The sequence below is a fragment of the Danio rerio genome, chromosome 7 (genome assembly GCF_052040795.2).
Source record: "Danio rerio strain M-AB ecotype USA chromosome 7, GRCz13ab, whole genome shotgun sequence".
Taxonomy (NCBI): domain Eukaryota; kingdom Metazoa; phylum Chordata; class Actinopteri; order Cypriniformes; family Danionidae; genus Danio; species Danio rerio.
This window is the reverse complement of record NC_141027.1, coordinates 73,590,001-73,603,674: the sequence shown is the minus strand read 5'-3', so window position 1 is coordinate 73,603,674 and position 13,674 is coordinate 73,590,001. Positions and strand designations below refer to the sequence as shown.

Here is a 13,674-nt window from a genome sequence, read left to right as displayed (position 1 = left end):
AACACGCTTGCGGCGCCATTCTCCCTAACACGGAGGTACGTGCGCCTTTTTTATCTGTCAGTAAAGTTCCCCGTCAGGTGAGCCCTGCAGATTCCTCCGTGGCCCCCAGCACTGACTCAGCGGAGGAGTCACTTGCTGGCCCACTACGTTGTAGGTCTGCCCGCTGGTCAGCCCGCGTTTTGGGTATAGGTGCCTGCTATGCGTGATCCCCACTAGGCGATCCCATATGCTTATTCCGCCACGGTTAAGTCCCCCCCCTGGGTGGACCCGTGTCTTCCCTCTCCGCTAACCACTCTTTTGCTATGCGTACTCCCCCTTTTTAGGGCTAGTCCATAGGTAAATTCTGCCATCTATCCCCCCCTTGGGTAACGGATGGCCTCCGCAGCGTCCTCCCTATCGGGATTGCACGCTTCCCAGCGTACTGTCGTATTCCTAGAATTATCTAGACGCTCACGACTTCCCAAAAAATATATCTAAATCCGTAAAACTTCTGTTGAAGTAGGATAAATTAGGGCCAGGGACACGTTGGAGGACCGCGCCCCCCATGATGTGGGTGCGTCACGCTTGCTTGACTATCTCCTCATCGGGGGTGTTGGTAAGGTGCAGTCATTATGGCGCTTTCCATATTCTCCCATTCATGGCACTGAAGTTCCCCAACCGAAGGGGAACGTTCGAGGTTACAGAAGTAACCCTTCGTTCCCCGAGGAGGGGAACGGAAGTGCCATATTCCGTCGCCATAATGACTGTCCCTTAGCTGTTTGAAAGTCTCTTCAGCTTAAAAGGATGGCGTCTGCTGGCTTCAGGTGTGCTTATATGCTGAGATAATTGCAGATGTCGCACACCTGCGCAAGCTTACGCTGCCAATTAATTTCATTCATTGGCCCGTTCAATACTCTCCAGATAAGCGGCTTCTGATCCGAATCCTCCCATTCATGGCACTTCCGTTCCCCTCCTCGGGGAACGAAGGGTTACTTCTGTAACCTCGAACGTTCTCAGAACTGCACATTTTCCAAAAAGCATTTGGTTTAAATGTTATGCAGACCAGGGGTCCGTTCTTAGTACCTTACTTAAATGATCTAACATGATTTGGCAGATCCTGGATCTGTAAAAGTGCTGTAAAAAGAGCTTGCGCAATTTAAAGCTACATAAGACATTGCAGAGGAGCTCTGCTTGATTTTTAAGCCCTCTTTGCAAAGATGATTTAATGATAATGACTAACTTGGAAACAACTGGTTATGGGGCAAAAATTATAACAAATACATGGAAGTTATGCGGCTCGCAAACTCATTCATTCATGCATTCATCCATTCATTTTCCTTCGGCTTAAGGCCTTTATTCATCAGAGGTTGCCACAGCAGAATGAACCGCCAACTTATCCAGCATATGTTTTACACAGCGGATGCTTTTTCCAGCTGCAACCCAGCACTGGGAAATATCCATACACACTCATACACTACGGCCAATTTAGCTTATTCAATTTACCTATAGTGCATGTCTCTGGACTGTGGGGGCAACCGGAGCACCCGGAGGAAACCCACTCCAACAGGACATGCATACTCCACACAGAAATGCCAACTGACCCGGCTGGGCCTAGAACCAGTGACCTTCTTGCTGTGAGGTGACACTAAGCACTGAGCCACCAGGCTCACAAACTGAAGCATAACAATAAAAGTACCTCCGGTGTGCAGTGCTAGTTTTGGCATCTTTGTGTTGCCTGGTTTAAAAAATGCTGGGGAAAATATTTAAATTAAATGTGTTGTGTTTATTCCATTTCACTGACTGATTGTTTAACAGAGCAAAGAAATTTTAACAGTATGTCTGATAATATTTTTTCTTCTGGAGAAAGTCTTATTTGTTTTATTTTGGCTAGAATAAAAGCAGTTAATACATTTTTTAAACATCATTTTAAGAACAATTTTATTAGCCCCTATTATTAGCAATTTTTAATAACTTGCCTAATTACCCTACCCTAACCCCAAGTTAAATTCAATAACTTGCCTAATTACCCTAACCTGCCTTGTTAACCTAATTAACCTAGTTAAGCCTTCAAATGTCACTTTAAGCTGTATAGAAGTGTCTTGAAAAATACCTAGTGAAATATTATTTACTGTCATCATGGCAAAAATAAAATAAATCAGTTATTAGAAATGAGTTATTAAAACTATTATGTTTAGAAATGTGTTGAAAAAAATCTCTCTGTTAAACAGAAATTGTTTATATATTGTTATATATATGTCTTTTTAATAAAATGTATAAAAACACTATATACATTTATACAAACTTAAATATTACTGACATTACCATTGGCTTTCTCTCCAAGAGATGTAATGATCACTCATTTTAGACCTCTATTTTGCTTTCAATCACTGTCTAAACCTCTGTGCAACCCATGATGAGAGTTTCCACGAAGAGTCAATTTCCATATAACCAAACGAGACAGAGCATGAACAAAAACCACGTAGAAAGCATTTGAGGACAATTAAACAAAACCAAGGGTTGAAATGTGCTGGTTTAAAGCTGCTTCTTTTTCTTTTCTGGCAATATATTATGCATAACAGGGCTCAACAATAAGGACTGCCCGGTGGCCCAGGGCCAGCGTGAGAGACAATTGGGACAGTAGACAGGATCATTACTGGCCCGATTGGGACAGTGCTGCCTTGTCACTAACATTCAATTTGTCTGCTATTTGTCAATTGCGTGCATTTTAAGTTTGTGCTTTTAAGTCTTCAAACACTACCTTGTCTGTGATGTAGTAAACACCATATTGCTTTAAGGTTCCTCTTATCTGATTTGATATTTTGAGCATGCAATTTGTTTCCATAACCTGGTAACAACCAGAACAGGGAAGAAACAGCAACATGGCGGCAACATCAAAATATAATGCTAAAAGAAAATGTCTGTTTCTAATGTTTTGGAAGCAGACATTTACATGTGAACAACGTGACAAAAAAAATGAAGTGATGTTTTGCACAGTTTGCCGTCAGATTAACAAGTCAGCCCACCTTTTGTTAAATAATTTCGAACTGTAATAAAATACCTCTACATTTTCCATACTAATCTTTTTGTTTGCATAACACTTTAATACTTTTTTTTTAAGTATTAAAATTGTAGATTCACAAACTTTATTTTTGACACATTATTTAAAATACGCGGCTAAAATATAGCTATTAAGTTCCTTTTTTTTTGGTGGGGCCATTGAAAATTTTGGCAGGGCAGGTAAAAATCTGAACCACTGGCCCGATCAGACCAGTACAAAAAATCCTTAGCGTTGAACCCTGCATAATTATTATTTCTTTATCACAAAGTGTTTTCAGATAGGTTCATTGTCAAACTCGATCAAGAGGTCTATTATGGAGCCAGATGTGTCTTAAAAATAACACATTTACAAAATAGAATTCATACATCCACTCCACAATTCACATGTACAAAACCTGATTTGTAAATTCAAAACACAATTCACAAATGCAAAAAACATTTCATTAATACAAAACACAATTTGTGAATTCACAAGTAAATTGCATAAATATTTGGATTTGTGTATTTTTGAATTGTGTTTTTAGTTTCCAAACTGAATGTGTGTATTCATGAATCATGTTTTGAGTTTACAATTTTTATTTTGTATGTTATTTTGAGAATAATCTGACTCCATAGTCTATTAACCATGTCTGATGAACTTCAATATTACTCATTCATTCATTCATTCATTCATTTACTCCATTACAGATATTTATAAACCAAATTGAGAGTGATATGCTGATGCAAGTTACTACACACCCCGCCCCCTCAAGCAAACACTCATGCAATGTGTTTGTATATCAACACAAACACAAGATCACTTATTTGATCACCATTTAACCGCTTGTCACATGGACACTATTATAAACTAACAACAAAACTGCTTGACAGTGCACCGACACACACTAGCTGTTCAAACTCCCAGTGAGCACACTACTTAGGTGACTGAGCTGACTCGGAAAGTGGGCGTGATGCTGTCTAGGTAGGAAGCGCACTAGGATTTGAAACACAGCCTGCGCGCGCACACAGTTTAAGTATGAGTCTTGAAAGTGAACAAAAAGTGGGTTACCTTTGGAGTAGAGTGACTTGGGCGAATCGAGGTCGATATCCGCGCTAAAAAGCGATGTGAAATCAGAGGGCATCGCAGTGCCTCCGACCCGTCACGAAAAATGACAGATTTTCTCTTCAACCGCAGCTCCTAACAAACTGCCATCGTCCAGCTCGAAACACCAAACAAAACAAAAGCCATGTAGAGGAAAGGCAGGCAGTGACACTTCTGAGAATCATAAATAAAGTGTTTGTTTGTGTCGTTCGGCGCTCTTCGTAATGTGTGCGTGTGTGTATACAGTCAGCCAGCACGACTCTGTTTAGTTTGTCTGTTTCCTCCGCGGCCCCGCCCACTCCACGCGTCATCACTTCACGAGCAAAACACACCGAGCTTAATCACATCAAACGCAGATCTCTTTACCTGCCTGTTATGTATGAATATTGAACAAATAGCCTACGTTAAGTTCGGTAAGTCTTTATTTTGATGGTCCCTAGTGCACATTTGGCACATTTAAGTATTATGTCTGCTTAATATCGGCCGATACTGCTCCTTCAACAGACATTTAACTGACTGTATGCAAGTACATGTCAACTTACACTAACCCCTACCTAAAAGTCTACTTATAATCTAATGAGAAAACTAGTTGGCATGCAGTGTACTTGAATTCAACAAAATGTGTTAAAGGGACCATCAAAATACCTTTAGTTTTGGATAATGGAAATAATTTTGGCTCCTTTGACAATTTTTTTCTGCGCCAAAAAGTTCCTTATGACCTAACATGAACATCAACCAGCTGCTCCTTTTTTCCAAGCTTCTTATGGATTTGTGATTATTAGCTTATTTAAAGAATACGAATAACAGTAAGACCAAAAATATAAATGCCAGGTAAACGTATAAACAAATTATACAAATGTACAAATATAAAAATGAATTAAATACATTACAAAATTGCACATTTTTTATGTACGAAGGGCTTTCTTGTATAAAGAGTCTCCGATATTGGTAATTTATAAGCACATTTCAGTCAACAAAACCATAAAATTAGGTTTCTTATTTGTGAATTTAACCTGGGTGCGAATTACAGGGGGGTTTGGGGGGATTTTATAAAGTTATAAATCTAGATCAGATAAAATCTCACAAGCTAAAATTATAGCAAGGCTGTAAAAACTATATATAGAGAGACCTATTATTGATGAATGGCAACACAAGTGTGTTTTATTAACAGTGGTGTAAAGTAACATGTTACAAATACTCAAATTACTGTAATTGAGTAGTTTTTTCTCAGGAATTATCCTGATAATTGTCGTGTACTTTTACTTTCCCTTGAGTACATTTTTACTGCAGTATTCGTACTTTTACTCCTTCAGCCTGCATCACTACTTTATTTTTTCTTGTCTATGGGGATTTGAAAAATCAATCCTGTGATTCCTGTCCAATCAAATCGCACATAGAAAGTAAATCGCATCATATTGAACTACCTCAAGACATGGGCGATTTATGATCGCAACAAACTGTTTGAAAGCATTAAAAGTGTCCAAGAAGATGTCAAAAATCTTTACACGCTTTCACCCAGAGACTGTTTAGATGCATGTCACTGATAAGAAGATGATGGGTGTTAACTCTATGATGACCGAATTGACGTCAGAACCCAAAGTCAGGCTGACATCAATGTCCAACGTCCAACTTAAAACAAACCAAATATCAACATCTAATTATGTTACAGCTTGACGTTGTGTGGATGTTACCACTATGCCATCTATCAGATGTTGGATTTTGGTCGCCCTACCTGATGAATAAATGTCAGTATATGACGTCAATATGACGTTGTTTTAAGATGTTTACTCGACTTTGGATTTTGGTCACTTTCTAACACAACCTAAAATCAATCAAATGTCAATTTCATTTAATGCTGATTTTGACATCAAAATAAGGTTGTGCTTAGATGCTGGCTAGACATTGAATTTTGGTCATCTGACAATACAACCTAAATCTAACCAAATATTAACGTCTTATGTGTGTCCTGCTGGGCAATAGATGCACTACAGAATTTTACGTTTACACACACACACACGCACATATTACATGTAAATCATCAGCTTTTCACAGTGTAATAACTCACAACTCTTGAGTACTTTTGAAAGGTCTACTGTTTACTCATACTTTGAGTAATATTTACAACAGATACTATTACTCTACTTTCACTACATTTAAGGCAAGTAATGATACTTTTACTTGAGTGTGGTTTTTTCAGTACTTTTTCCACCACTAATTATTAATGGAAACTTATCAACTTGCTCTGCTGATTTAATAATTAATACAAATGTGATCAATTTAGTAACTGTAAAAAGACATTCAATGACCATTTACTTTAAAGGGCACCTACTATCGCATTTATAAGTGGTTTAAACAATTTTTTTGGGGCAACACTAAGTGACTATAGCCAACTAATTAACTTACTTTTTATAATCACACTTCATAAACAAAGCAAGCAATTAAACCTGTATCTACAACAGCACTGTTCAGTTCACTGCTTATGATACAAAGCAGGCTTTTTGTGGCTTTTGTGTCCCTCCTGGCCAGACGCCGTATTCTTCTACTACAGTGGAAGTCATCCGGTCCACCTACTCACTCCATGTGGATTAATGACGATTTTCACTTCATAAAACTGGAACAAATTAGACACTGTCTAAAAGGTTCTTCCAAACACTTTTCTAAAATTTGGCCTCTCTCTTTGAAAATATGGAAATGTATACTCCGTGCATACTGGATGATAGTTCAATTTTACATTTTTCACTGCTGAGTGACAACTTATCTGACATCATGACCAGGCCTTCAGTTTGGTGTTGGTTGGTTGTTTTTTTTTTTTCTATTTTTTTAAAATACATAAATATATCTGGAGGTCAATAATTGTCACAATCATTTAGATCCTTACTTCTCTCTCTACACTCTCAGAAATAAAGGTACGAGAGTCACTGGGGTGCTACCTTTTCAAAAGGTACAAATTTATACCTAAAAGGTTCATATTAATACCTCAAGAATACTTATTAGTACCTAAAAAGTACAAAAGTGTTCCTCTTAAAATTTGTAGGTTTTAATATATACTTTTGAGGTACTAATATGGACCCTTCAAGTACAAATGTGTACCTTTTGAAAAGGTGCCACCCCAGTGACAACTCTCGTACCTTTATTTCTGAGAGTGTTTGTCAAAATGTACAACAATATTCTAAAATGTGTGATATTTGTACATTTTTTAAACATTTCTATGAAAAAAGTTGGGAAAAATAAATGAATAAATAAAAAGCAGTCTGCAGAAACACTTTGATTGACATTCTCCCTTTGTACGTGTTATCAGAGGGAGAAAGCTCCGCCCATTAGTGACGATCTCTCCCTCACTTAACTTCTACAGTATATGGAAATATTGTTTTGTTTAACGGCAGACGGTTCCGCAGCATCCGGTCACGCACTAGCCGGCTGAAGGAAAGTTTCTTCCCTCAGACTATCAGGCTGATGAACTGCACACCATCGATATGTAGCATCCACTGCACTTTAACCAATCCATACTTGAAACAATACTGTCTACAACTATGTGGACACCTATTCATTGTAGATATCACTGTCAATTTCACATTGTCCTGTTTTTTTTATGCTGTTGTATTTTGCACTGTTTGTATTTTGTACTGTCTGGAGTCAGCGCCTAAGCTTTTCACTCATCATGTGCTGCGGATGATGTGACAATAAAAATGATTTGATTTGATTTGGCTCTTTTCATAATAACTTTTATTTATGTATTGCAATTGCTTGCAAATATTTACATTAAGAAATGTATAATTTCAAGAGATATTCCTTGTTTGTTGTCAAGAATCCTGTTAGCATGCAGGTATGGTTTAATACTTACAAGACAATATAACAATTCATGTTTGTTATAGGTGGCGGCACGGTGGCACAGTGGGTAGCGCTGACGCCTCACAGAAAGAAATTCGCAGGTTCAAGCCTCGGCTGGGTCAGTTGGCATTTCTATGTGAAGTTTTTGCATGTTTTCCCCATGTTGGCCTGGGTTTCGTCCAGGTGCTTCGGTTTCCCCCACATGTCCAAACACATGCGCTATAGTAGAATTGGGTAAGCTAAATTAGCCGTAGTGTATGAGTGTTTATGGGTGTTTCACCAGTGATAGGTTGCCGCTGGAAGGGCATCCGCTGCGTAAAACAAATGCTGGATAAGTTGGTGGTTCATTCCACTGTTAATAAAGGGACTAAGCTGAATAAAAAATGAACGAATGACTATCAAGTCAGAAATATGGTCATTAGTATTTGTAAATATTTTAAAATTTCATTTATTCTTGCAGTTCAAAGCTGGTTTTTTTCATTAATATTTTCTTATAGAAATCAATGTAAAATTAATCTATTGCTCATGACCCACTATGACCCACCCTTCGCTGATAAACGTCCAGAATTTGTCCCATGCATGAGCTCATTTGTCTTATTTTGACTGCTACACCATCATAAATAGTGAAAGTAACCCATCGAAAAATGTTTTAACACCAAGCAGAATCCTCTGTTGGCTGTTGCTTCAGTGTGACTTCAGCTAATCAGTTTTGGCCAATGCAAACTATTATTTATCATGAGTTCAACATCCAGCCATACCTGTCAACCCTCAAGTTTTTCCGGGGAGACTCCCTTATTTAAGGTATTTTCCATTATTTCTCCCGTATTTTCAATTTTTCTCTGAAGGGTGGGCAACAAGCATTTTTTTTATTTTAATTTATTATTATTTTTTTTCTTTTTTTTTAATTGAGAGAACATTTCACAAGTAAGTTGTATTCTAAATCTTGGACCCTGTATTTGAAACAAAAAATGACCAATGAAAAGGTATGAAGCACCAAAAGCAACCCATAATAAAATTTATTTGAATACTATTTTGGCTATTGTTATCCATAAATTTTCAAATAAACTTTTTTTTGGTTATGATGACCATCCGACAATCTACTTTAGCTAAAATAATGCTTAAAATGTCCACTTTTTGAGAAAAAAGAACCACCCCTTTCACAAGCCTGACTGTTATTATTTCTCAGTCATATTCAAGTTTTTTTTTCTTTTGTGTGAAAACTGATGCAGTTTACTTTTCATGATTGTTTGATGAACAGAAAGTTTTGTATATTAATAATGTTTCATAATATTCATCCATTTATTTTCCTTCAGCTTAGTCCCTTTATTCATCACAGCACCAGAGCGGAATGAACTGACAGAGGATGCCATTCCAGCTGCAACCCAGTACTGGGAAACACCCATACACACTCTTTCACAGTCTACGGACAATTTAGTTCATCAGTTCACCTAAAGCACATGTCTTTAGATTGTGGGGAAAACTGGAGCACCCAAAGGAAACCCACGTCAACACAGGGTGAACACTGAAATGCTGACCCAGTCGGGACTCGAACCAGCGACCTTCTTGCTGTGAGGTGACAGTGCTAACCACTGAGCCACCATGCTGCCTTGTTTTAATATTAGTATGTTATTTTTTAATTCTAAAACATATTAATAGTGGACTGAATTAGTGTTTCTTAGGATACAAACCTGCATGTTTGTGTTTAACAAAGCGCCCAATCATTGTTGTCATGCCATCACGGTCTCGTGAAAAATCAAACCATTATTGTCTGCAGACAACGCAGGCTGTGAGGAAAGTTTGACACAACATTTGGCAGCTTGACACATGATTCATGTTCAGCAGATCCACTATTGTCCTCCGCACACAATGGGTGTTCATATCAGGGTTGCGCGCCATTCAGAAATAAACTCAGAAAGTTCATTCAAATACGAAATTTGACTAGTAAGGAGGTAAAATGAACTGAGATACTTTAACTTTAATTTTTTTATATTTTTATTTTAAAGGTAGCCTATTATGCCCCCTTTTAAAATATGTTAAATAAGTCCTTGATGTCCCTTCAGTGTGTATGTGAATTTTCAGCTCAAAATACCACACACATATTTATTTATAACCCTTTAAATCTGCCCCTTTTAGGCTTTGATCTAAACTGTGCCATTTTGGTGACTGTCGCTTTAAATTCAAATTCTGCACAGCTTTTTTACAAATAGGGTGGAGCTACAAATGCATACGCTTCAGATTCAAAATGGTTCTAACATTATCTCTGTAAAAAAACTTTCAAAAATGAAGTTAATCGTTAGCTGCGTCCCAAATCGCATACTTATGCACTATTCTACGCCATTTTGTAGTATGAATAGTGTAAGTAGTGTGTTCACACTGAAAACTCTAAAAATCATAAGTGCACTTTGATTACCCGGATGATGCACTCATTCAGCCAGTAAAATGAAGTGTGTAATGATGGACACTTCACGCACTTAACGACCTCAGGTTCGCTCACGTGGCAGAAGGGGCGGAGCTATCGAGCACACATGTTGGATAACTTTATTTGTTTTGGATGTTGAAATCGAAATTCTCCTACGAGAGGGATTATAGCGCCTTCCGATGGTGAATGCGGTTATACTCATGGCAGGTAAATTATATATATTAGTTTTGATAGTTTAGCCATTTAATTTACTGATTTGGCAATTGTCAAACGTCATCAGGGAAACGGTTTGAATTTCCGCTTAGTAAAAAAACATTGCTCCATTTAGGACGACACTACAGTCATATACTATGCTGTTGAGTGTGTTAGTGCATAAGTACATAGTGCATGAGTGCATAGTGTATAGTGTGCCAATTGAGACGCAGCTAAAGTAGACGGTGTTCAATTGTGCATCCTAAAACACTAATGGTGGACGGCTGCTTCTCACTTAGGGCTGTTTATGGTAATGAGAAAGAGGTGGTCACTAATGAGTGGGGCTTTTCATCTCTGATGACATGTACAAAGGCAGATGTACATGTGAAGTGTGATTATAAAAAGTAAAATTAATTTTAAAAAGTAAAATTAATTAACTCTTACCTTTAGAGGCTGACAATATTTGCACACTGTTACCCCACAACTGTGTTTAAACCCCTTTTAAAAGTGATAATAGGTGTCTTTTAATGTAAGTGGTCGTCTTTTTACAGGCATTGATCATATTATCAATTATTGTTAAATCTGCAAAGCAAGATTAGCTGATCAGATTGTTGCCATTAATAACACACACTTGTGTCGACATAGTCCAGGGGTGGCCAACCCTGTTCCTGGAGAGCCACCTTCCAGCAGATTTCAGTTGCAACCCATATCAAACACACCTGCCTGTAATTATCACGTGGTGTTCAGGTCCTAATTAATTGGTTCAGGTGTGTTTGATATGAGTAGCAACTGAAATCTGCAGGAAGGTGGCTCTCCAGGAACAGGGTTGACCACTGCTGCCATAGTCAATAATATCTCTCTCTATATTTAGTTTTTATACTCCTGCAATAATTTTCCCTTGTGTGATTTTATCTGATCTAGATTTATAACTTTATAAAGTGCTTTATTACCCTACAATCCACCGACCAAAGATTTTGGTCATTCTGTGATGATTCATAATGTTGCATAAGATCGGTGTAAATGATTTTCCTTCTGTTTACAAACAGAGTACACAATTGTTGACCCCTTTTTATCCCAATACAGGTCACACTTTATTTAAAGTGGCCTTAACTACTATGTATTTGCATCAATAAATAAAAATAATGTTCTTACTGTGTTTTTAATGTGGTTCATTCCGCTGTGGTGACCCCTGATTAATAAAGGGACTAAGCCAAAAAATAAAAAATAAAAATGAATGAATGAATAATATATAGAGGGATGTGCTGTAACTATTACGACATCTGATGTAAATTAATATTTGACATTTAATATTATGAAAATTATTATAATGAATTTTTTGTATCGACTTTCGCACAGATTGACTTTTTTATCAATAGTGATAAATCAAATCAAAATAAAAAATGACAACAATTATAGTCATAATTTTGTCTCAGAAAAAAAGTAAGCAGTACACATTTTGATGAAAAGAGAATATTTTAACTTTCCTTATTTTAACATTTAGCCCCATCTCAGAAATAAAATAAACAGTGCCATCTGGTGTCTAAAAGAGATTAATAGCATATTCGTGATTACACTCAAGGTATCTAATATACAGTTGAAGTCAAAATTATTAGCCCACCTTTTAATTTTTTTTTCTTTATTAAATATTTCCCAAATGATGTTTAACAGAGCAAAAAAAATTTTTATTCTGATAATATTTTTTTCTTCTGGAGTTAGTCTTATTTGTTTTATGTTGGCTATAATAAAAGCAGTTTTTAATTTTTTAAACACAATTTTAAGGTCAAAATTATTATCCCCTTAAGCTATATATTTTCTGATAGTCTACAGAACAAAACATTGTTAAATAATGACTTCCCTAATTACCCTAACATGCCTAATTAAACTAATTAACCTAGTTAAGCCTTTTAATGTCACTTTAAGCTGTATAGAAGTGTGTTGAGAAATATCTAGTCAAATATTATTTACTCTCATCATGGCAAAGATAAAATATTTTTTAATTATTTAATAAAACTATTATGTTTAGAAATGTGTTAAAGAAATCTGCTCTCTGTGAAACAGAAATTAGGGAAAAAATAAACGGAGGCTAATAATTCAGGGCAGCTAATAAATAATTCTGATTTCAACTGTATATACGTATATATATATATATATATATATATATATATATATATATATATATATATATATATATATATATACATACAGTTAAAATCAGAATTATTATTAAATATATATATATATATATATATATATATATATATATATATATATATATATATATATATATATATATCCTATATATAGGTATATACTTACCTCATTCTGGCATCTATGCTTTTTGTCTGTAAAATGTCATATGCTATTGTTCTTTAAATAAAAGATGTAAAAAGAAAAACTTATTAATATGGTGACACGGTGGTTAAGTGGTTAGCGCTGTGGCCTCACAGCAAGAAGGTCCCTGGTTCGAGTCCTGGCTGGGTCAGATGGCGTTTCTGTGTGGAGTTCTCTCCGTGTTGGCATGGGTTTCCTCTGGGTGCTCACAGTCCAAAGACATGTGCTATAAGTGAATTGAATAAACTAAATTAGCTCTGTGTGTGTGTGTGTGTGTGTGTGTGTGTGTGTGTGTGTGTGTGTGTGTGCGTGTGCGTGTGTGTGTGTGTGTGTGTGCGTGTGTGTGTGTGTGCGTGTGTGTGTGTGTGCGTGTGTGTGTGTTTGTGTGTGTGCGTGTGTGTGTGTGTGTGTGTGTCAGAGTGAGTGTATATGGGTGTAATTTCTCCTCCGGACCACTGTGTGCGCGTGCGCGTAATGCAGCAGCGTCACTAGAACACACGAAGAGTAGAAGCGGAAGAAGCGACGCGGCGTCCACCGAACTGGCGTGCTGAACAACAGAAAAGCACTATTTATCCTCAAAAGTTTCGGATTTATTGAGTAAAAATGCCGGACTTGGCGGTAGAAAGGGTCGTCGTTCATCCTTTGGTGCTACTGAGTGTCGTGGACCATTTTAACAGGTAAATTTGAGTGCCGTGATGGTGCTGAAATAAAAGTGTTAACTCACTGTCATTATATGTCAATGAAAGTAGCCGCTGCGAGCTAACGGCTAACTGGAGGCATTGTCGGT

General features: G+C 37.0%; 3 protein-coding genes across 17 annotated transcripts in view; 2 read left to right on the top strand and 1 right to left on the bottom strand.

Moving 5' to 3' along the window:
- nfat5b (nuclear factor of activated T cells 5b) overlaps positions 1-4,380 on the bottom strand; it is a 102,315-nt gene extending 97,935 nt beyond the window's left edge. For all 15 annotated transcript variants that reach the window (XR_015496452.1, XR_015496453.1, XR_015496454.1 and 12 more), the window contains exon 1: positions 4,085-4,380. Coding sequence is in view for 6 of the 15 variants with exons in the window: in XM_087262149.1 (XP_087118275.1) it covers positions 4,085-4,157 (73 nt within the window). In the remaining 9 variants the exon portion in view is untranslated. The remainder of the gene's footprint in view (positions 1-4,084) is intronic.
- Positions 1-13,674, top strand: part of znf143a (zinc finger protein 143a) — a 705,859-nt gene that overhangs the window by 595,797 nt on the left and 96,388 nt on the right. The window lies entirely within an intron of this gene.
- psmd7 (proteasome 26S subunit, non-ATPase 7) overlaps positions 13,425-13,674 on the top strand; it is a 6,905-nt gene continuing 6,655 nt past the window's right edge. Inside the window, 1 exon segment of the mRNA NM_199789.1 lies at positions 13,425-13,564. Coding sequence (NP_956083.1) covers positions 13,491-13,564 — 74 coding nt within the window. The 5' untranslated portion in view covers positions 13,425-13,490.